Here is a 22092-nt window from a genome sequence, read left to right as displayed (position 1 = left end):
TGTGGGGTGTTTCTGTACTTCTTTCTGTCTGTAGCTAATAAATATGTTTCTGTATAAATACTAATTTAGCACAATTAAGAGTAATACTGTAGCTTAGTTAAATATTTCAAAGGTTATCTTACAATGTCATTTTGCTAACTAATGTGCTTCTGCTGCCTTTTGGTTTGTGAACAGACATGTGTTAGCAGGTGACTGTGCTTCATCTGGGCTGACTTTGATTTATTTGCTCTGTAAATTGGGACCGAAGCAATAATGGAAAGTGGCATTAATTGTTTAACAGAGTCATCTTTGTCACATCCTTTGCTCTCTCCGGGGTGTTTGATTGTTGGAACTAGCACATAACTAATTGAGATTGTGGCGATGAAGACCTATGTCCAATCCGCTTTCCTGCTTGAATTGCCAGTGTAGTTGAATATCTGCTAAAGCTATTAAAGTAGATCAGCTAATGGCAAATATCATACTTTCGTAACAGAAGACGTCTGGTGGAACCCAAGTCCTAGCATGCACTGCTAATATGGTTTGGCCAGTGAAGTTACTACTTAGCAGCAGATTTGATTAACAAGCTTTAGAAGAGTATAACCTGCAGGGGCGGACTGACCATTTGGGCAACCGGGCAGTGCCTGAGGGCCCAGAGACTCCAGGGGGCCCAGAGGCTCTGCCTGGTTGCCCTTGCCCACCGATGCTGCTGCCTCCACACACTGCCACTGCCTGTGTCCTGTGCCGGCTCCGCAGTTTAAAATGGTGGCCACGAACTCTCGCGAGACTACCATGAGAGGTCGCAAATGCCATTTTAAACTGTGGAGCTGCCACAGGCAGCAGCAGTGGTATGCTCAGCAGCAGCAGGGATGGAAGAAGGTGGGAAAGGGGAGATCGGAGGACATACTGCTGGACATGGGGGAAGGTACAGGCTGTGGGGATGGCAGTAGCATGTGAGGGGGGGGGGCAGGGGCAACAGGGGCAGTGGTGGTGGGGGGCCCCAGAGTACTCTCGGTGCCTGGGAGCCCAGACTACTCTCAGTCCACCCCTGATAACCTGTGATGAGCATTTACATAAATTTTTCAAAGAAGTAACTACACTATGATTTCTAACAATGAGGCCCAAATACTGACGAGTATTAACATTGGTCATTAACCTCTTTTAATTAGCTCATCCTAACCATGGTCTATGTTAATGACACACAGATGAGTGTTGTATTAAAATTAGTGCATTAACATTGTCACAAAAGCTTAACAATGCATTTTATATTTGATTATATACTGCCTGCCAACTATTGAAGTAGTATACATTCAGTTAACAGTACATATTTTTCTGTCCTGGAGGGCTCACAATCAAAATTTGGTACCTGAGGCAATGGAGGGTTAAGTGACTTGCCGAATATGACAAGAAACTGTAGTAGAATTTGAACTGGGCTCCCCTGGTTCTCAGTCTGCTTCTCTAACCATTAGGCTACTCCTCCAAAACATCTGCCTGAAATATTCTGCCATCAAGGTTCTTTATTCAATTTTGTGCGTATGTTATTGTGTTTAAACTCTCACAAGCTAATTAACGCTTGTTAAAAGTGCTGTTAATATATGGAAACTGGATTGGACACACCCACAGTGCTTTTAACACTGATTAACTGTTCCAAAATATTAGCACACTTTAGTACATTAGCCCTGATTCACTGAAGGTTTATAGTGCAGTCATTATTCAACTGGAGGAGTAGCCTTAGGGTTAGTGCAGCAGGACGAGAACCAGGAAAGCAAGGTTCAAATCCAGTTCTGCCACTCCTTGTAATTCTGGGCAAGTCACTTAAGTCTCTATTGCTTCAGGTACAAATTTAGAGCTCCTTTTATTAAGTGGCAGTAAGCCAATGCGGGCTTACCGCTCGCTATACAGGAAATACCGATGGGCTACCGCAGCAGCCCAATGATACTTCCCACACCTAGCTGTGTGCTGCTCAGTTACCGTTGGGTTAATGCAGGAGCCTTTACCCAAAATGGCTAGACAGCATGTATTTTACTTTCCACCTGGCCATTTCCTGTAGGGAAACAAGACTTCCCTTTTACCAGCTGCAGTAAAAGGGGGCCTCGGCGCGCATGTAAAACATGTGCCGATGCCATCGCCGGTCCCCTTTTGCCACATCTTGATAAAAGGGGCCCTTAGATTGCAAGCCCTCTGGTTCAGGAAAGTACCTACTGTGTTTGTATGTAACTCACCTTGAACTATTGAGAAAGGCATGATCTCAATGCAAATTCCTTTCCCTCTATTTGACTTTTATAGTAGGTCATTCTGAAGCAGCTGATTTATCAGAATTACATTAACCCCCTAATTCTATAAAAAGCCACCAAAACTTGTGTGTGTGTGCAAATTTGGGGATGTGCGCAATTTGTATGTGCAATTTAATTAAATAACAAGCTAACTAGCACCAGTAATTAGCTTGTTAGCAAGCAATTATTGGTACTAATTAGATTTAGTTGGAATTTGTGTGCCTTAATTTTACACGTGATTAAAAAATGGGGGTGCAGAAATAGGAGGGTCATGGGTGGAACACACATTGTTATAGAATAAGGGGGGGATATGTACCTAATTTAGGTTTGTATATTTGTATCACGTTTCAGTTGATTCAAATGGCTGCACCCAAAGTTAGGTGCGATTCCCGGGTGTTAGCACTATTCTATAAACCGTGCCTAACTTTAAGTGCAGCTTATAGAATAGCTCTTTTTCAGTGCCAATTGTTTCAGTGCTGTATATAGAATTCACCCTTAAATGTGTACAAAATTGAGAAGTGATGGCAGGTAGAAGGTGGAACTACTTTATTTAGTGTCCTAGCTCAGAGTATAGGACAGCGCATTTCATGTAGATTGAATGAGTCCTTTCCATAAACAGCTTATAGTGTGAGTGAGTACCAAAAGCAACAGAAGATGTGAAGGGTACTTTCAGTGCCAACACTAGGGGGTGGCAAATAGGACAAACAGGGCAATTGCCCTGGGTCTCCATACCATAGGAGGCGCCAAACCTGCCTCAGTCTAAAGGAGGCATAGACTGAAAGCCAGCATTTGGGCCCCTTCCTCAGTTTCTGCCCTGGGCCACTGAGTGTTTAATGCAAGCCCTGGGTACTTTTTTAATGGGGCACTGTCATTTATGCACTACTTCTCCGTGGCAAAGTACAAATTTACACAGTAAGGGCTGGATCAATAGTGTTGCATGCCCAAATTTTTGACTAGCATGCAATGTAGGCAAGCAAGTTATGGAATAGTGCCAGATACATGTCTACCTAATGGGCCCATTTACTAAGCGGCGGTAAGCACAAACGTGGAGGGTTAAGTGACTTGCCCAAGGTCACAAGGAGCAGCAGTGGGATTTGAATATTAATACTGGTGCTCAAACCACTAGGCCACTCCTCCACTCCCAGACCAATAGGCCTTAAGTATTAGTGGCATTAATTGGTGCACATGCCGACTTATGATTTATTCTACAATGGCAAGTTTGCATGTAGTACCCATATTTTTTGTGCCTACCTAAGCGCTATTCTAGCATAAAGCAGTGGAGGCAGTGCATGCAGATCTCTCTCATGAATATTCATTGTGGGCAACCTAAACAACTGACTAGCTGGGAAGCACTCAGGACAGGTTTGGGAACCACTGGCGTAACACATAAATTCAAGGGGGGAATTCACGAGGTTGGAGCATGGGAGGGGCATTTGCCACATAGAGACTTCCTCAGTTACGCCCGATCTATGGCTGGTGTAGCTGCAGGTGAAGAAACGTAAGGCAGATGATGCTGGGTTATGTTAGTATTCTGTAAGGGCATCTAGCATAGGCTGTCACTGTATGGAGTCTGGAATCTAAAAGGGACACCCAGTTTTTGGATTGCCTGAAAAGTGGCTTTCACTATGTGACAAGTGTCAATGAGAAAACTAGGGAACATTTGAGGAAGGAAAGCCTATTTCATAAGGGTGGAACCAGGTGCTGGAGCTAATGATTTCAAAGGAGATAAAACAGCTTTTGGACTAGATATTGGAGGGGAGGGGGAATTTGACATTCCCTCAAGAAGGAACATTGTAAGGGTGCCAGGTCAAAATAGCACCCCAAAATCACCTCAAATACAAAATAGTCCTGAGCAAAGAGCCCCTGACGATATAGCCCCCAACAAATGAGCCACTGAAAAAGGGCCTGCCCACAATTTGGCTCCTGACAAATCAGCCCCTGACAAAAGGACCTGCCCCCGACTGTTGTTGCTGCTGCTGTGAGCTGAGGTACTTGCTCTGGGCCCGTCTTAGGCAAAGGTGACAAATCCAGTGTCTCTCTTTCACCCCCCCCCCCCCCCCCCATGGATCCGCTTAACTTGCCTCATCTCTGACACCAACAGTGATTAAGGCACACTGCTGTGGTCAGTGTCAGGGCTTTCCCTCTGCCAGGTCCTGCCTGCTGTGAAGTAACTTCCTTCCTGAGTACAGGTGGGACCTGATAGAGGGAAGGCCCAGATGCTGGTCACAGCAGTATACCTTAATCTGTGCCAGTGCCAGGGATGAGGCAAGTTTAGAGGATCCAGGAGGGATGGAGAGACACTGGATTTGAGGTGGGGAAAAGGGAGAAAGAGATGTTGGTTCTGTTGGGGGGGGGGGGGGGGGAGGAGGGAGGAAGAGGGAGATGGAAATGAGATATGCTAGACTGTGAGTTAGGGGGAATGCAAGATGGAGCTATTCTAAACCTGGGGGGGGGGGGGGGGGGCTGGAGAGAGATGGAGATGTGCTGGACCAGACTGGGGGAGGGAAGAGACAGTGACTGGATCGGGGAGTGGGGGGTGAAACAGAAGAGGAGAGATGCTGGGCCTATGAGGGAGTTATGCCAGACCATAGGAGAGGGGGCAGGGGATAGAGAGGGAGAAATGCTGGACCCGGGGTATGAGAGGAAGGGAAGAGAGATGGGGGATGGACAGGGCATAGGTAAGAGATACTGAACGTGGAGTAAGAATACAGACATGGACTCAGGGTAAGGCTTGAAAAGGGGTGGATAGGGATACTAAGAAGGTAGATGCTGAACAGGGACACAGAGGAGAGATGCTGGACAGGACATATAGGGATGCAGAGAAGATAGATATCCAATTCATCAATGCAGTGCTAGAACAGGCTCTAGGCTGGCACACCCTGGTCATATGGAGAGAGAAGAAATGTCAAGGCTATTTTGTTAGGGGTTGTTTTGTCAATGGCTGTTTTGTTACAAGGCTATTTTGTCCAGGCTATTATATTGGGGTGCCCCATTGTAAGGTATCTTCAAAAGATGCAAGCAAAACAATTGTTAGAATATCCCAATAGAGAAGTTATAGTAAAGACTGAAGTGGCCTGGTGTATTAAAAAAAAAGAATAGATGCAGTTAAATGATTTCAAATGACCTCTTATCAACTGCTAGGCAGGTTGCAAATACAAGTAAAAAACATACTTTAAATTGTCTATATGAGAACGCCAAAGGTCTAAAGTATAGCACAGAAAAGTTAGAATATATGGCACTAATGAGGTGTAGATATAATAGGTACCTCAGAGACCTGGTGGAAAGAGGGCAACGGTGGCAATCTATATTAAGGATGGCATAAAATCAAACAGGAAACCAAATGCAATGAATCATATGAGGAAAGGCGAAGGAGGTTAGGGCTCTTCAGTTTGGAAAAGAGACAGCTGAGGGGGGATATGATTGAGGTCTATAAAATCCTGAGAAGTGTAGAATGGGTAAAAGAGAATTGATTTTTCACTCTTTTAAAAAGTACAGTGACCAGGGGACACTCAAAATTACTTGGAAATACTTTTAAAACAAATAGGAGGAAATAGTTTTTCACTCAAAGAACAGTTCTGGAACTTGTTGCTGGATGACGTAACAGTGGTTAGCATATCTGGGTTAAAAAAAAGTTTGGACAAGTTCCTGGAGGAAAAGTCCATAGTCTGTTATTGCGATGGACATGGGGGAAACCACTGTTTGTCCCAGAATTAGTAGCAGGGAATGTTGCTACAAATTGGGTTATTGCCAGGTACTTGTGAGCTGAATTGGACGCTGTTGGAAGCAGGATACTGGGCTAGATGGACCATTGGTCTGATCCAGTATGGCTATTCTTATGTTCTTATCTTTATGTATAGATATTCCATACATGATGAGGAAGAGTTTAGTGGTAGGTATATTCAAAAGTTTGCATGTAACATGGACATTATTTAAGAACTAGTAAAAAAGGCCCGTTTCCGAAACAGATGAAACGGGCGCTAGCAAGGTAGCCCCCCTCCCTCCCTCTTGAGTTCCAGAGCCCCCCCCCCCCTCGGCGCATCACCCAAGCCCCTACCCCCCCCCCCCAGGCACATAAACCCCCTCGCCACCCGCAGCTACCAATACTAACACTGTCCAGCCACTGCTGCTTCTCCTGTTGAGCAGCAGCGGCCTGGACAAAAAGAAAAAAGCAAAAAAAACATTTCAAACCTGAAACAGTGCTCCGTAGACAGCCAGCTGGCATTGGCTGTCGTCTCTGCAGCCACTCCTCCTCTCCCCTGCACATCACTGCCCCTGGAGGAAGACTCCGGAGGCGCGCAGCCTGGCCGGGGTGTTGATGTTCGTCGGGTAGGGGAGTGGTTTGGTGATGCGGCGAGGGGGGGTGTCTGTGTTGCCCCGCTCCCTGCCACTTGCTCCGAAGTGGCAGGGAGCAGCGCACTGACAGCTGATTCCCAGGCAGGGGGAGGAGTAGGGAAACACGCTCCTTGCCTTGCCTTGGAATCAGCTGTCACTGACATCTCTGACGTCAGTGAGTTCTAGCCTGCCTAGCAGACCACCTCCGAGGGAGCCACGGTCCCAGGCAGGTTAGAACGTTGGAGGTGTGTATTATTATATAGGATAACAGGGTAAAATTTCAGAGTACTTACCTGGCTAACCAGATAGGTGACGGTGAGAGGGATATTCAGCAGCATTAACCGGATAGTGCCACTGAATATTTTCTCTGACCACCTTGGCACTATTTAGACAATTGCAGGACAGTCCATGGGCAGAGCTTCGGTAGAGTTGGTGATTATCCAGTTAGCAGCCATTTTCAGAGTCCTAACCGGAGAACGTTAGGACAGCTTTTGTCAGGGCCTGTGCTGAGGAGGATGTTGGAGCTCATACCAAGATCAGAAACCTTTGATAGTGATGATTCAGAGCAATTCAAGCCAATCTCTGAAGATGAAATAGAGTAAATTGGCAAACTAAAGAGCCACAAAGCCCTAGAACCAGCTGGTATGAATTTCAGAATCTTCAATGAGCTCAAGCATGAAATTGCTAACCTGTTACTAGTAATCCATAAACTATCATTTAAAAAGACACGATATCAGTACATTGGAGGGTCACAAATAAAACAACAGTTTTTTAAAAAGGTCTCTGGGTGGTATGGAAAACTATGGCCTGGCATTTATTCCTGGGTAAAATAGTAGAAACTATTAAAAAAAAAATACTGATCATTTAGATAGGCATGGCTTAATGGGAAAGAGCCAATATGGATTTAGCAAAGAAAGTTTTGTTTTACTAATTTATTACAATTTTCATGATACAAACAACATATGAATAATGGTTAGCCAATTGGTGGGGAGCAGAATTTTAGAAAGAACGTACAAATTGGAATTGAGATGACCAGGGTGTGCTGGCCTAGAGCCTGTTCTAGCATTGCATTGATGAATTGGACATTTATGCACTGGTTAGAACTATACCCCTCCCCCCTTGTTTACTAAGCCATGTGCTAATGCTGACAGAGCAATGAGGTAATAAAGAACACAGAGAAGATGACACAAAGATATGGTCTTTAGACGATGTATAGAAAATCCAAATTTATTGATGGGTCCTTATAAATAATGTGAACCAGCTGCCCTATGCCCTATTCTATAACGTGCATGAAATTTCAAAGTGGATGTGGCCATTGGCGGGTCGGGGGCATTCCCACAAATTGGGTGCGATGATGTAGAATACCTGTATTTCCGCGTCTCACTTTGACAGAAATTAATGCTTATTTGATAACAATGCGCATAACTTAATTGTTTAACTAGCTAATCAGCATTGTCAATTGGATGTTAACAAGCAATTATCAGCACTAATTGGCATTAAGATTTATGCGCAGAACTCGCTAAGTGTATTCTGTAACGTGGTATGCGTAAATTCTAGGTTGCATAGTTGGAAAAGGGTGTGGCCCTGGGCAGGGCATGGGCATTTCTAAAATCTATGCTCATTGTTATAGAATACATCTGCTCTGTGCTTAATTTAGGTATCAAGATTTACCCTGAGATAAACATAGTATAAATGTCCATGACTAAATTTGTTTGCGTGGAGATTTCAAAGATACATGTGACTCAAACTTACTACTGTCAGAGACTGAACCCTGCGTTTAAAGGATCTTGACCTGACTTAACATGATTTTTATTATGTTCCTATCAGAAATAGGATTTGAACCTTGTTCTAGTATTCTTTTTTAATCATTAACTTCTACTGAATGGTATTAAAAGACTAATTATTATCAATAATATAACCATTTTATTGAGATCATATTCTGTGATTAAAATGTCAAGCCAACATCATTCTAACCCTGTGGTTCTCAGTCCAGTCCTTGGAATACATCAGAATGATCAGATTAGCCAGATATCCACTATGGATACACCAGAGATAGATTTGCAAGCACTTCCTCCTGTGGTAGACCATTATATCTCATGAAAATTCATTGTGGATATTTGGAAAACTAGATTTAGTAAGCATCTCCTGAGGTCCAGATTGAGAGTCCCTGCTCAAACCTGATCATTTCAAATCTGTATAAAGGTTACTGAATTTCTTTCTGCATAGTATATATTGAGACTCATTTTACATAGGACACCTAGGTCAGGACACTCACATTCCCTGAGTGTTTTATAAAAAGCTCTGCTGAATGTAGAGCCTTTTGGAAATACATATAAAGGGCACATACAGTGAGCAACAAACACGTAGACAGTACAATCAAACAAAAGTGGAGGCTGGCAAACAGGTGATCCAACACAGGAAACGGTGCTTAAAAGATGCTTTATTCACTACTTGGGCAAGAGGACCTGACACAGTCCGTGTTTTGGCACAATCAAACGCCTGCTTCAGGGGTCACATAAATATTCAAGCAAAAACTGAACAAATGCAATTGCCCCCCAAAAAACTCCGCTCGGGAGAAAATATCAGACACACAGCATAACCCGAAGTTGTCAGCTCAGTATCAGAAATGGAGCCATGCCATACAGTGACAGAGTGAAGGTCCATCAAGCCCATTATCCAACAGTTGCCAATCCAGGTTACAAGTACCTGGCAAGATCCCAAAACAGTTCAATGCATTTTATGCTGCTTTTAAGCAGCAGATTTTCCATCTTAATAATGGCTTATGGATTTTTCTTTTAGGAAGCTATCCAAACCTTTTTTAAACCCCTCTAAGCTAACTGCTTTTACCACATTCTCTGGCAATGAATTCCAGAGTTTAATTACATGTTGAGTGAAGAAATATTTTCTCTGATTTGCTTTAGATTTACTACTTTGTAGCTTCATTTAGTGCTCCCTAGTCCTAGTATTTTTGGAAAAAGTAAACAAGCGATTCACATCTACCCATTCCATTCCACTTATTATTTTATAGACCTCTATCAAATCTCCCCTTAGCCATCTTTTCTATAAGCTGAAGAGCCTTAGCCACTTTAGCCTTGGGACACAGCAGGCCAGTCTGGTTTTCATGATATCCACAATGAATATGCATTGGATAAATGTTCCTGCATGCCCCCCATTGCATACAAACCTATCTCCTGCATATTCATTGTGGATATCCTGAAAACTTTACTGGCTAGGTGTGTCCCAAGGACTGTGTTGAGAATCTGTGCTCTAAGGAGATGAGGGTAGCCCCAGAGGCACTGCTCAAAAGAAAATTTATAGGTTGAATGCCTCTTTTAATGGGGAAAACAGCAAGAAACCAATAAAAAGTGAAAACAAAACCCTGGAGAAAAGGGGGAGACTTTGTTCAGGGTCTAAACTAGAGGATGACAATAAGACAAAAAGCAAACTTGCCAAAACACTAAAGTACTCATTTTCAAAGCAGGTGGATGTTTCAAAATGGCTAAAAAAAAGTCTATCTGCCAAGGAACTCTAATTCACGTTTTTCAAAAGGCAGAATTTGGACATTTTTACACTGCAGTTCATGCCAGTTTATCCCCCGGGGTATACTCTGGCCTAGGCCACTTTAACCCCGGGTATAGTCTGGGCAGGGGGTTAATGTGGCTCCCAAAATTGGGGCTGGGGTGGCTCAGGTCCCTTCCTGACAGTGTCAGCTCCAGCTGCCCTGTGGCTGGATGTTATGACCCTCGCGTCAAAACAATAAACAGCATGAAACCATGTGTGGGACCGTAGCTCTGCATGTGTCACTGTCAGATCCCTTCCTCCTCCCTCTCCAAAACAGGAAGTTACATCCTGAGGGGAGGGAGGAGAAAGGAAGCTGGTAGCAGTGCGTGCAGGGCTGTGGCCCCACGCACAGTTTCATGATGTTTTTTCTTTTGCCTGCCGTGAGTGTGAGGATCGCAGCTCGTGGTTCCTGCTTCAGGCTGCCGCAGTACCGGCCCTGGAGGAGAAAGGAAGCTGGCAGCAACATGTGTGGGGCTGCGGCTGAAAGAGGATTGAGAACAGGAGATGCATGAAGTCATGATTCCACAGAGGTTTGTCTCTTTCCCCTACTCCGCGCGGCCATCCTAAACAAAGCAAAGAGTCTTTTGAGCTGCTGCATCTATGTTGTCGTTTTTTTAATGTTGGTAGCATTTTTATTTAATCTCACTTACATATGCTCAAACATGCCAGCTTTTCATAGGTAGAGTAGTAATTTGTTATAAATCGTAATTAGTGTGTATGTCATTTGGAGGGGGCTGGTTAAAGGGACATTCTAGCACGTGTTGTATTCGTGCAGAGATTTTTTTTTTCTCCTGGTAAATGGACACTAAAACAGGCATCGTGTTATGAGAATCAGGTGCTCAACATCCAGAGTTTCTATCTATTTATTTACTTATTTTAAATTATTTATGACATTTATATCCCACATTAAACATGAAATAGGTTGAAACCTGGGACCATTTACAATCTTTTTTTTTTCCTGTGCCTAGATCAAAAGAGAAAGATAGTCGGCATCCCTGCCAGCTAAGGTATGCCTAGCATGCCCACATGGGGTGGAGGGGAGAATGAGGAATGCGTTGCCCCCCCCCCCCCCGATCCACCTTGGCCCTCCCCCTCAAATTATATGGCTGGCTATGCCCAAAGAGAGAGACTGTTGTTAAAAATGTTCCAGCACACCACTGGCTTCAGGTATTATGGCCATTCCAAAACAGAGCAGCAAGCAAGCGTAAGGAGCAGCCCAATGGTCTGTGCAGTGGAGTTAGAACAATGGGATCTGTGTGTAATTCCCACTCTAACCCTTTTATTTCCATACAAATATGTGTGCCCTCATGGAACAGAGAAATATCTACTGTACCTGAATTTGTAAGACACCTGAAGGCGTGATGGCTACTGTAGTGGTATACCTTTAGGCACAGTAGGTTTTTATCTGTTCCTGGAGGGCTCACTATAACATAATTTTTATTTGTTACATTTGTATCCCACATTTCCCCACCTTTTGCAGGCTCAATGTGGCTTACATATAACCGTTAATGGCGTTAGCCGATTACGGTCTGAACAAATACATGGTATGAATGAATACAAAGTGATAGTGTGGTAGAATGAGGTACATGTAAGGTAGGTACAGTTGGGGGAATTTAGTGAGGAAAAGGGGGAAGAAGAGACGGGTCATATTCGTTACGGTCTTTGGTTATATTGTGTCGCAAGTGTCCAGGTATTTTTATGTTGGGTCGGTGGGGTATGCTCTTCTGAACAGGTCTGTCTTTTAGTGCCTTCTGAAAATGTAGGTGGTCGGGTGTAATTTTAACTGCTTTTAGCAATGCGTTCCATAGTTGTGCGCTTAGGTAGGAAAAGCTGGTTGCATAGGTGGATTTGGGTAGTTGAGGTTTAGGTATGATCGTGCAAATTTTGTGGTGTTTCTGGTTTTCAGGTCGATAAGATCTGTCATGTATCCCGGTGCCTCGCAGTAAATAATTTTATGAACAGTCGTGCCGATTTTGAAAGTGATACATTCTTTGATTGGTAGCCAGTGCAATTTTTTCTCTGAGTGGTTTGGTTTATAAAGAGGAATTAAGGTGGGATTTGTACCTGGGTCCTGTTGTTTAAAGTCCATTGCACTGACCACTAGGCTGCCCCTCTGTTCTGCAGTTGTCATTATAGAATCCATGCTTAATATGCTGCAACCCTGCGCCCTTTCATGAATCTTCCCCCTAAGGACTAAATTCTATATATGATGCCTAAAAAAATCAGTGCCAAAATGAAATATGCCTAGGTTTAATCTATAAAGTATAAGCCTAAATTTCCATGCTGTTTATAGAATATGCCGAGTGCCCATCTACGCAGCCAAATTTAGCCACAGCCAGTTACTTCAAGTAAAACTTGGTGTAAACGCTGATGCCTAAATTACACGTGGACCAGGTGTAAGCCATAACCACACACATAGATTTTAGAAACACCCATGACCCGCCTATTCCACACCCACGGCCACATCCCCTTTTCAACCACGTGACTTAGAATTTACGTGCATCACGTTATAGAATACGCTTTCACAGTTCTGCTTGTAAATTCTAATTAATGCCAATTAATGCCAATAATTTCTTGTTAAGTGGCAGTTATCAGCACTGATTGGCTTGTTAGCTATTTAAGTTGCACGTGCAAATCCAGAATATGATTGGATTTGCACGAGAAACTTAAGTCATGCTATATAGAATCCCAGGGTAAGTGAGTAAGTGGGAACCCTGCCTATGTCCCGCCCTTGCTCTATCCATGTGTATACCCCCTAGCAGAGAAATATATATTTTAAACGGGCCCGCTGCTCCAGTATGGGGGAGGAAGATGCCTCCCCTGAATAGCCAGACTTCACAAAACTGCCACCAGGAAATACTTCAAAACATTCCTTTATTTTCCAAATTCACAAACAAAATTTCACTCCAGAGTAGAGACTTGCTTCTCAGGCAGGGCTGTTCTGCCTTGCTTAGTACATCAGCCAATTACACAAAGACTTTGCCCCCTTCCCGGAGGGGAATGCAATAGTCCTTTGGAAATCCCTGCTTTTTTGGTCCCAGTCAGTAGCAAACAAATAGTACTTGTCCCACAAGCAGAATTTCCCCTCAAGACAGTGTTAATCACCAAGCAGCCTTTACTTTCAGGAGGTTCAATACTTTTGGGACTTCCTTCCACCCAAGGTATTGCAGCCTGCTTCAGTTCTTTAGGGACCTGTCTTGCCCAAGGATTTTCAGCCTGCCCTGCTCCTCTCCTCCTGAACTGAACCCCTCTTCCCACCAGGCAGCCCTCCTTCATAAACAAGCCTTCCAACTTCAGAGGTTCTCACAATAATCAGGTTTCAAAACAGGGTAGTAATTCCCCCACCCCTCAGGGTTTCCCCAAAAGAAAACCAGGCTTCTCTACTTAAGCAGGGTTTAAACCAAAATAAATTCCCAAAACCATGTGGGTTCCAAACCTTCAGGGGCTGCCTTCCTCAGCTCTCAAGCTCCCATTCCATTCTCTTTCTTCCCCTGCTCAGGCTGATTAATTCCCTCTTCCATCCAATCCTCCTCCTGCTTCTCAGACCACCCCTCCCTATTACAGGTGGGCAGCATGATATACAGATTGCTGGTCCCGGGAACTGGCTCCTTCATTCACCCTCCCTCTTGTGGTCAGAGACGGTATATGGCCAGCTTGCCTATCCCCTGGGATCTCACTGCTAGGACTGGAAATTCATTCTGGGATATGTAGTTCATGGTTCTGCTGCTTCACTCTATACATCGGGGATGTAGCCTTGTCACAATATATACATAAGTGTTGCCATACTGGGACAGACCAAAGGTACATCAAGCCCAGTATCCTGTTTCCAACAGTGGCCAGTCCAGGTCACAAGTACCTGGCAAGATCCCAACACAGCACAATAAATTTTATGCTGCTTATCCCAGAAATAAGCAGTGGATTTTTCCCAAGTCCATTTTAATAATGTCTTATGGACTTTTCTTTAAGGAAGCTATCCAAACCTTTTTAAAACCCTGCTAAGCTAACTGCTTTTACCACATTCTCTGGCAACAAATTCCAGAGTTTAATTACATGTTGAGTGAAGAAATATTTTCTCCGGTTTGTTTTAAATTTACTACTTTGTAGATTCATATGTTATGTTGGATAGTCACATTTTTACAGAATAGATCTCAGGCAGCATGCAGACGTATACACACATAAGTGGACACCTATGCATGTATATACCAGTATTATAAAAATTTACAAGAACAATGGGTACATAAATGTTCTTTAGACTTTTAAAATAACCTTCACTGTGTTTCAAGGAGTCTGCGTATTTGACCAGATAATCTTCCTACGTTTTCAAATATTTCTTTGCTTGTTTAAAAGAAGCTATATAAGAAGAAGAAGGAGAAGAAAAAAAAAGCAACTAGAAAACTCTTTGCTAATGTGAATGTATTTTACATAAGCACGTTATTACAAATGTCATATCTTTTGTAAATGAACCATAAATCAACACTGGATAAGGGATTTATCTCCCCCTTTACAGCGTGTGTGCACACGTGAAGTAGATAACTTCTACAATAGTCACAATACGTAGACAAACATCACAGTACAGGCAAGGGCAACTTCAAAGACAGCCAGCTGAATAAATTGGTAAACCGAAATAATATCAGGCATTGCACAAGCAGGAATAGCATTCTCAGTCTTTAATCCTTAGACACTGACTACTCAAATGATTGCTTTTGCTACAAAATAAGGTTTCAGGTTCAAATTAAAATGTATTCTTGAATGCATTTTCAGTAATGCTATTGTGATTAGCAGCTTCCCGCCAAGATTCCCTTAATTTTGTGGCATTGCATCAATGAAGTTGAGAACAGGAGAAAGTCAATGGAGGACCTGCAGATGTTGGTCCTGATATACTAACAGGCTTTTCCCATTGTGGAACAGATTCAGCAAACGACGCACAAAATTAGGTGCCAGGAAAATTCCACGCCAAATGCTATTCTATAATGGGCTGAGTGCCTTTTACAGTATAGCGCTTAGTGTGGAATCCCGTACTCGGCTTTGGGTGCAAGGACTTATGCCTGCTGAAACTTGGTGTAAATCCTGGCGTACGTTGGGCACACAACCCTGGTATTCCGTAGCACTTCACCTACAGTTTTGGAATGACCCTGATCTGCCCATGCCCCTCCCATGGCCGTGCCTCCGTTTGAGTTGCGCACAAGACACTTTGGGTGCCCAACGTTATAAATAGTGCATAGGCATCTGCATACATAAGTCCAAATTAGTGCCAATGAATGTCAGTAATTGGTTGTTAATGGCTCATTAACTAATTAATTTGCACGTGCATCTGCTCTGTATGCCCAAATTTGGACAGCCTGCATAGAATTTTGAGAAACTGCTTAGTGTATTGGTATTCACTGAAGGTAATCCAGTGCCACAGAAAGGTCAGGTTTTCATGGTATTCCTAATAAATATTCAGTAGGGTTATCATGAAAACCCAGCCTATTTGTGGCCCTGAGGACTTTCAGTGAATACCACTTGCATCCTTCTTAAGTCCCTTTGGGTTTTTTCGGGGGGGGGGGGGGTGTCTTTTTCACTTCAGCATCTACAGTTTGATCACCTGTTAATACAATTGATGTGTAGCTTTTAAGTCATTATTAAGAAGCAAAATCCATCAGAAGAAATGCATAAACCAAACAACAGTTTAAGTGGGTTCCTTTTTGTTCAAGGCCTGAACCAAATACAGCAGCAAAAAAAGGCAGCTGTTCAGTGTTCAGGCAGAGGAAGAATCCTTTTGTTGCTGCAATCGATTAATCTCTTTATTTTCTCCTCTCTGCTTTCTGTTCTTATAGAAGATAGATGAAGAGAATGAGGCAAATTTGCTTGCAGTTCTCACTGAGACACTGGACAGTATCCCTGTGGACGAGGATGGATTGCCTTCATTTGATGCACTGACAGATGGAGATGTGGCCAGCGAAAGTGATCCCAGCCCTCCATCTATGCCCGACGGCACCCCTCCAATTCAGGAGGCAGAAGAGCCGTCTCTAGTAAGAACCCTTCCTACTGTTTAACGAGAATTGGATGTGCCTCTGGCTACCCGCTGCATGGGTATGATGTAGTCAAAATAAGGTTTAGACTTTTTTGTTTGTTTGTTTAAGCAGCAACTAAGAAGAAGTGAAATAATCTGACAAATATTATGACACACATGCAAAAATAGACTAATTTTCTTTGTTCACTTAAACAAGTCTGCACCAGAGTAATTTGACCTTCCCTTGGTAATAGACAATTTACTTTGCTTTAATATGCAAATAACAATGGATGATGCTTTAATCCTCTTTGCATTTTTCTGGCCTTCTCTCACTAGTAGGGCAACACACAGAAATGTTTTCCTCATTGACAGCAGCGGTAAATTACAATGTCGCACTTCTGAAATGCATTATTGTGGTAATGAGGGTTAAGGATTGGTTCCTACTGTCCACTCATTGAAAAAGTAAGACAATTTCAGCAGTATGGTGGCCCAGTGAAACAAATGCCCGTTCTTAAAACAAAAACATTGGCAATAATTTTGGAAGGTTTGGTTGGCGGATTAATTGAGATCTCCCTTTTCATTTTGAAATTTAGTTTCATCCTTGAGGAAATAATACCAGCCAACTGCTTGTCTGTGGCTTACTGCCAATGTTCAGCGACACTTAACTGGTTAATTCTGCTGAATATTTGCAGTTAGCGCCTGTGCGAAAACTGGCTAACTTGTGGGCGTTCTTGGGGTGGAGTTGGCACTTTTGTGGTTAAATGTCAATATTCAGCCTTTGAATGGGAAAGGGAAAGAGGGGAATGGGACTTATATACCGCCTTTCTGTGGTTTTTCCAACTACATTCAAAGCAGTTTACATATTATATACAGGTGCTTATTTGTACCTGGGGCAATGGAGGGTTAAGTGACTTGCCCAGAGTCACAAGGAGCTGCAGTGAGAATCAAACCCAGTTCCCTAGGATCAGAGTCCACTGTACTAACCACTAGGCTACTCCCAGTGCATAAGATAACCACTTAAATTGGGCCAGATAAATAGTAGTCCACACCCCCTTTTCAACTACGCAAATTAGAATTTAGGTGCATCAGGTTATATAATACACTCGGCGAGTTATGTTCGTAAATCTCAATTATTGTCAATTAGTGCTGATAAGTGCTTGTTAACATCCAATTAACAGCACTGATTAGCTAGTTAATTAAGTTAAGCGCATCGTTATTTCCGCATGGATTTTCAGGCGCCTTATGTAGAATCCAGGGGATAGCGTGCACTCTTTATGAAAGTGTGTGCTATATGCAAATAGGGTCAGATTCTACAAATGATGCCAGATATTGGCGCTGATAAAATTCAGCACCCAATGCTATTCTATAAAGGGCACTTATGCGAGCTGAAATATGGTGTAAATCCTGGCACACAAGTTGGACAAGGATCCCCGCTATACTGTAATGCTGCGTGCATCTTTTGTAAATGCCCCTGACCCGCTCATGTGCCTTTTGAGTTGTGCACAATCCAATTTAGGCGCCCATTATTACAGAATATTACAGAATAGCGTGTAACCAGATCGGTGCCCAAATCATAATTAGTTCCAATTAAGTGCTCATAAACTCCAATAATTCAATCATTGGAGCCCATTAACTAATTATTTTGGGCACCGATCTGAGATCCATGCCCAATTTTGGATGTCAAAATTTGGGCAACTTGTATAGAATTTGGGGAATAGGGTGCGGTATTAATGGCATTTGTTTCAAAAGAAAAAAAAAGGATGAAAATTATCTTGCTGCTCATCCCTAATTTTCATGCGCATATTATATGCCTCTTTTTTAAAGACAAGTACATGCCTATTTGACTTTATAAAATACTTGTATAGGTGTGAAAAAGCAAATGTGCCTGTAGGCACTAGCACACCAGCTCAAAGGCTGATGTAAATTTTACTGCATACTTTCTGCAAATACATGTGTAAATTAAGGAATCTATGCACATAAGCATGGACTCCACCCATACTCTGCCCAAACTCTGCCCCTATGCATACGTATAATACACTGTGTGTATTTGCATGGTGGGAATGTTGCTGCTGTCAAAAAAGAAGTGCTGCATTGTTATTTGGATTTGAGCTTAACTATTAGGGGAAAGTGGATAGTTCCTATCTTGATGCAGCCTGTGGACTAAACGTGGCTATGTCGAGTTACTTTTCATAATAAAAGCTGCACATCTTTCAAGACTGCTGGTCTGCTTGTCTTCTGTTACTACACCTAGATTACGGATCTGCTGCCTCTGTTGTTTTGCTGTACCTATAATAAAATACACACCATGACACTTACTGGGTATGCACATACTTTCATGATGGTCTGTATTTTATAACAGGTTATTTACATGGCACACAGGTGTGCAAATGATTAAAATGTCAGCATTTACACAATCCTTAGTTCATAAACTAGGTAGCTCCGTATACATTTGCCTTAAATAAGTCCATGTATTTCGTGCAACTTGATATCAAATCTACATTGAATGATCAAACTGTTGCATGTAAATCATGTCTATATCACGAAGAGCTGAAAAGTGAAGCCATGGACTAGACCAGATCAATCTCTCCTCTGCCAAAGGGTTCAAAATCCTCTGTGGCATGGGAACTTTTGTGCATTATGTATGTGTCATTCATCTGTACCTGTATATACTAAATCCAGCTGATATTCAGTCCGCGGGAGTTAGCCGGACTGCCTCCTGCAGTTGACGCTGATCCCAGATATTCAAGTCCTGACTGTTTCCAGTGACCAACATTGAATATCCAGTTTATTTTTGGCCGGTTTCAATTTAACTGGCCAAGTCAATCTTCAGTGCTGGCCGGTTAAGTTGAAACCGGCCAGAAATAGGCCTGTTATTTTGGTGGCCCAATTAGACCGCCATACTTAGCCAACAATGTGCTGAATATTAGTGGATAGACAGATATATCATACGATATAGCCGGTTATCTGCTAAGCGCTGACCGTGAATATTCAGTGGGAGATCATGCAGATTGCCGGTTAAGCACTATTTAATCGGATAGGAGCCGTTGTTGGCTGGCTAAATAGAACTGAATATTGAGTGTAATGTTTTCAATGCTGCAAGGGCTTATCTTTGGTAGAAAAGGTGAGATCTAACCATATAAGTGCATTTGTTTAAAAATTCTGTCAATGTAAACACAGAAGAACACCAGTCTTCGCAGGCTCAGAATCACAAAGAACACAGCGAAGATGACACAAGGATGTAGTCTTAAGACGATGTTAAAAAGATCCAAATTTATTGTGCAGCTCAAAAGACGCGACAAGTCCAGATCAATTATGTAACTCAAAAAGACTCGACACGGCCATGTTTCGGCCAATCAGCCTGCCTCAGGAGTCTTTGAGGTCTTTAAAATTATCTGTGAAAAAAACTGTGTCTGTTGATATGCTACCAGATAGAAACCTTGTGTATAAAGCTCGATGTCAAAAAAGCAATACTTTATAAAATCAGCATTAATAAATTGCCTCCTTGATGCTTAGGAAACAGCATTGTACAGAATTGGCTTTACGTTTTGGTTGAGACAACATTTTATTGCCGATTCTGTACATTGTTGTTTCCTGAGCATTGAGCTTTAAAAATGTTGTGCCAGATAACTTGATGTCCAGTCAAAATGTATCTCTGTAAGTTGAGGAAGGGCCTAGGGTATTCCAAGGAGTAAGTCAAAAGTTAGTGGTGTACGTTGGAAAAATGTTTTTATTTATTTATTTATCATTTTACTTAATTACATTCACATTTATCACATAAATGTAAGGGAAAACAGAAATTGATAATATTTTTATTTTTGTTACATTTGTACCCTGCGCTTTCCCACTCATGGCAGGCTCAATGCGGCAGGCAATGGAGGGTTAAGTGACTTGCCCAGAGTCACAAGGAGCTGCCTCTGCCGGGAATCGAACTCAGTTCCTCAGTTCCCCAGGACCAAAGTCCACCACCCTAACTATTAAAAAAGAAAACATTTGCTCCCACCAATATATGTTATATAATCATCCACAACTGGGAGATCGAAGATCAGGAAAACAATCTCAAAGAAAATAAGAAAAACTCAAAATGGTTAATCTTACAATTCACTTTTTCTGAGGGAGGAAGGTTAATCAGTAATTGCAGCCAGTACAGTGGTAACTAAAGGAATTTGCTGCAGAGGGTTCTTCATCTGTTCTTTCAACTCCACAAACTCTTGGAGGAGTGGCCTAGTGGTTAGTGTGGTGGACTTTGGTCCTTGGGAACTGGGTTCGATTCCCACTGCAGGCAGAGGCAGCTCCTTGTGACTCTGGGCAAGTCATTTAACCCTCCATTGCCTGCCGCATTGAGCCTGCCATGAGTGGGAAAGTGCGGGGTACAAATGTAATTAAAAAAAAAATTCTTAGGTTCAACAAATAAGTAATTATTAAAATTCAAAGAAATAGAACACTTACAAGGGAATCACAGGAAAAATGTTTTTGTTCTGTGTCATTTGTTGTGGTGTTTTTGGTTTTTTTTGTCATTTGTTTTGCTGTCTAAAAGGTTTCCATTTCAGGTGCTCATGTTGTCATTGAAGAATATTGTGCGTTATTGAGGACACAACAAAATGCTCAACATTTTGGGGATTTTCTTATTATTTCATTTTTAAAATGATATGAAACATTGTCAACATTTCCTATTCCCTCTGCAGCTCCTTGTGACTCTAGGCAAGTCACTTAACCCTCCATTGCCCCAGGTATAAATAAGTAGCTGTATATACTATGTAAATCACCATTATCCAGATAATTGTATCCATTTAGGACAAAATTCTATAAATAGCGCCGAAAAATCAGTGCAAACAAACAAGCAAAAAAAGCGCTATTCTATAAACGGCGTTGAAAGGTATGTACTGTTTATATAATACGTTTAGCGCCAGGATTGGCGCCTAACTTTATTCATGAGGATTTACAAGTAATCCCTGGTGTAAACCCTCACACCTAAATTAAGCGTGGATCCTCCTTGTTCTATAACAGTGTGCATTAATTGTAGGAACATCCCTGATCCACCCATGATCCTCCCATGGCCGCGCTCCCTTTTTGGAGCCACTTGTAAATTTATGAGTGGATCCCTGTGACTAAAAATGCATGCATAAATTCTGATTAATGCCAATTAATGCTGATAATTGGTTATTAGCACCCAATTTATCAACAATAATTGGCTTGTTATTCAATTAAATTGCATACGCAAATTAGGTGTGTGATTCTGAGCACCATATATAGAATTTTTGGGTTTAATGAAGTTGGACAAATAGCCTTCACTGTACAGCCGCTTCCTATTCCCGTGTAGGTGGACCGCTGTACAGAGAAGGCTTCTGGTGCAGGCCAAAAGCTGCACTTACATTGCTGATGATGCCAGCGGCCTGTAAGTTTGGAGGACTGCAGCCGGGGGAGGGGAGGGAGAGGAGGGAGAGCGATCCAGACCCCACATGGAGTGGAACAGAGAGAGGAGCTGCACGGAAAGAAAAAAACAGATGGCAAGCAATTTGGGGGGGTCAAAGTCCCCTCTCCCCCACACTACACATATGAATTAAGGATATTTTAATACTTTATAGGTAGTTGGAATCTTTAGAGAATGTGGCTAGAGCAAAAAATTTGTGCTTTTTAAATTTTCTATTTATCCACTTTGTGTCCCCAGAGATCTTAGTAAGTAGATAAGTAGATATTATAATGAAGCAACTCACTGTTGTAAACAGCATACTGTGCTAGATGGACCATTTTTCTGACCCAGTATGGCTATTGTAATTCTGATGGTATTGAGATAGCAAATTATTATTATTTGCAAAATAAGACCAGAAATATTAGAATGCCTCGGTATTGCTCCATGGTGCAATCTCACCTTGAGTATTGTATTCAATTCTGTTCTCCATATCTAAAAAATATATAGCGGAATTAGAAAAGGTTCAAAGAAGAGTGACCAAAATGATAGAG

General features: G+C 42.3%; 1 protein-coding gene across 2 annotated transcripts in view; it reads left to right on the top strand.

The window, feature by feature from the left end:
• Positions 1-22092, top strand: part of PPARGC1A (PPARG coactivator 1 alpha) — a 232150-nt gene that overhangs the window by 94604 nt on the left and 115454 nt on the right. For both annotated transcript variants that reach the window (XM_030191237.1, XM_030191238.1), the window contains exon 3: positions 15959-16153. In XM_030191237.1, coding sequence (XP_030047097.1) covers positions 15959-16153 — 195 coding nt within the window. The remainder of the gene's footprint in view (positions 1-15958; positions 16154-22092) is intronic.

The sequence above is a fragment of the Microcaecilia unicolor genome, chromosome 2 (genome assembly GCF_901765095.1).
Source record: "Microcaecilia unicolor chromosome 2, aMicUni1.1, whole genome shotgun sequence".
Classification (NCBI taxonomy): Eukaryota; Metazoa; Chordata; class Amphibia; order Gymnophiona; family Siphonopidae; genus Microcaecilia; species Microcaecilia unicolor.
The sequence above is the reverse complement of the archived record's forward strand: the minus strand, read 5'-3'. Positions and strand labels throughout refer to the sequence as shown.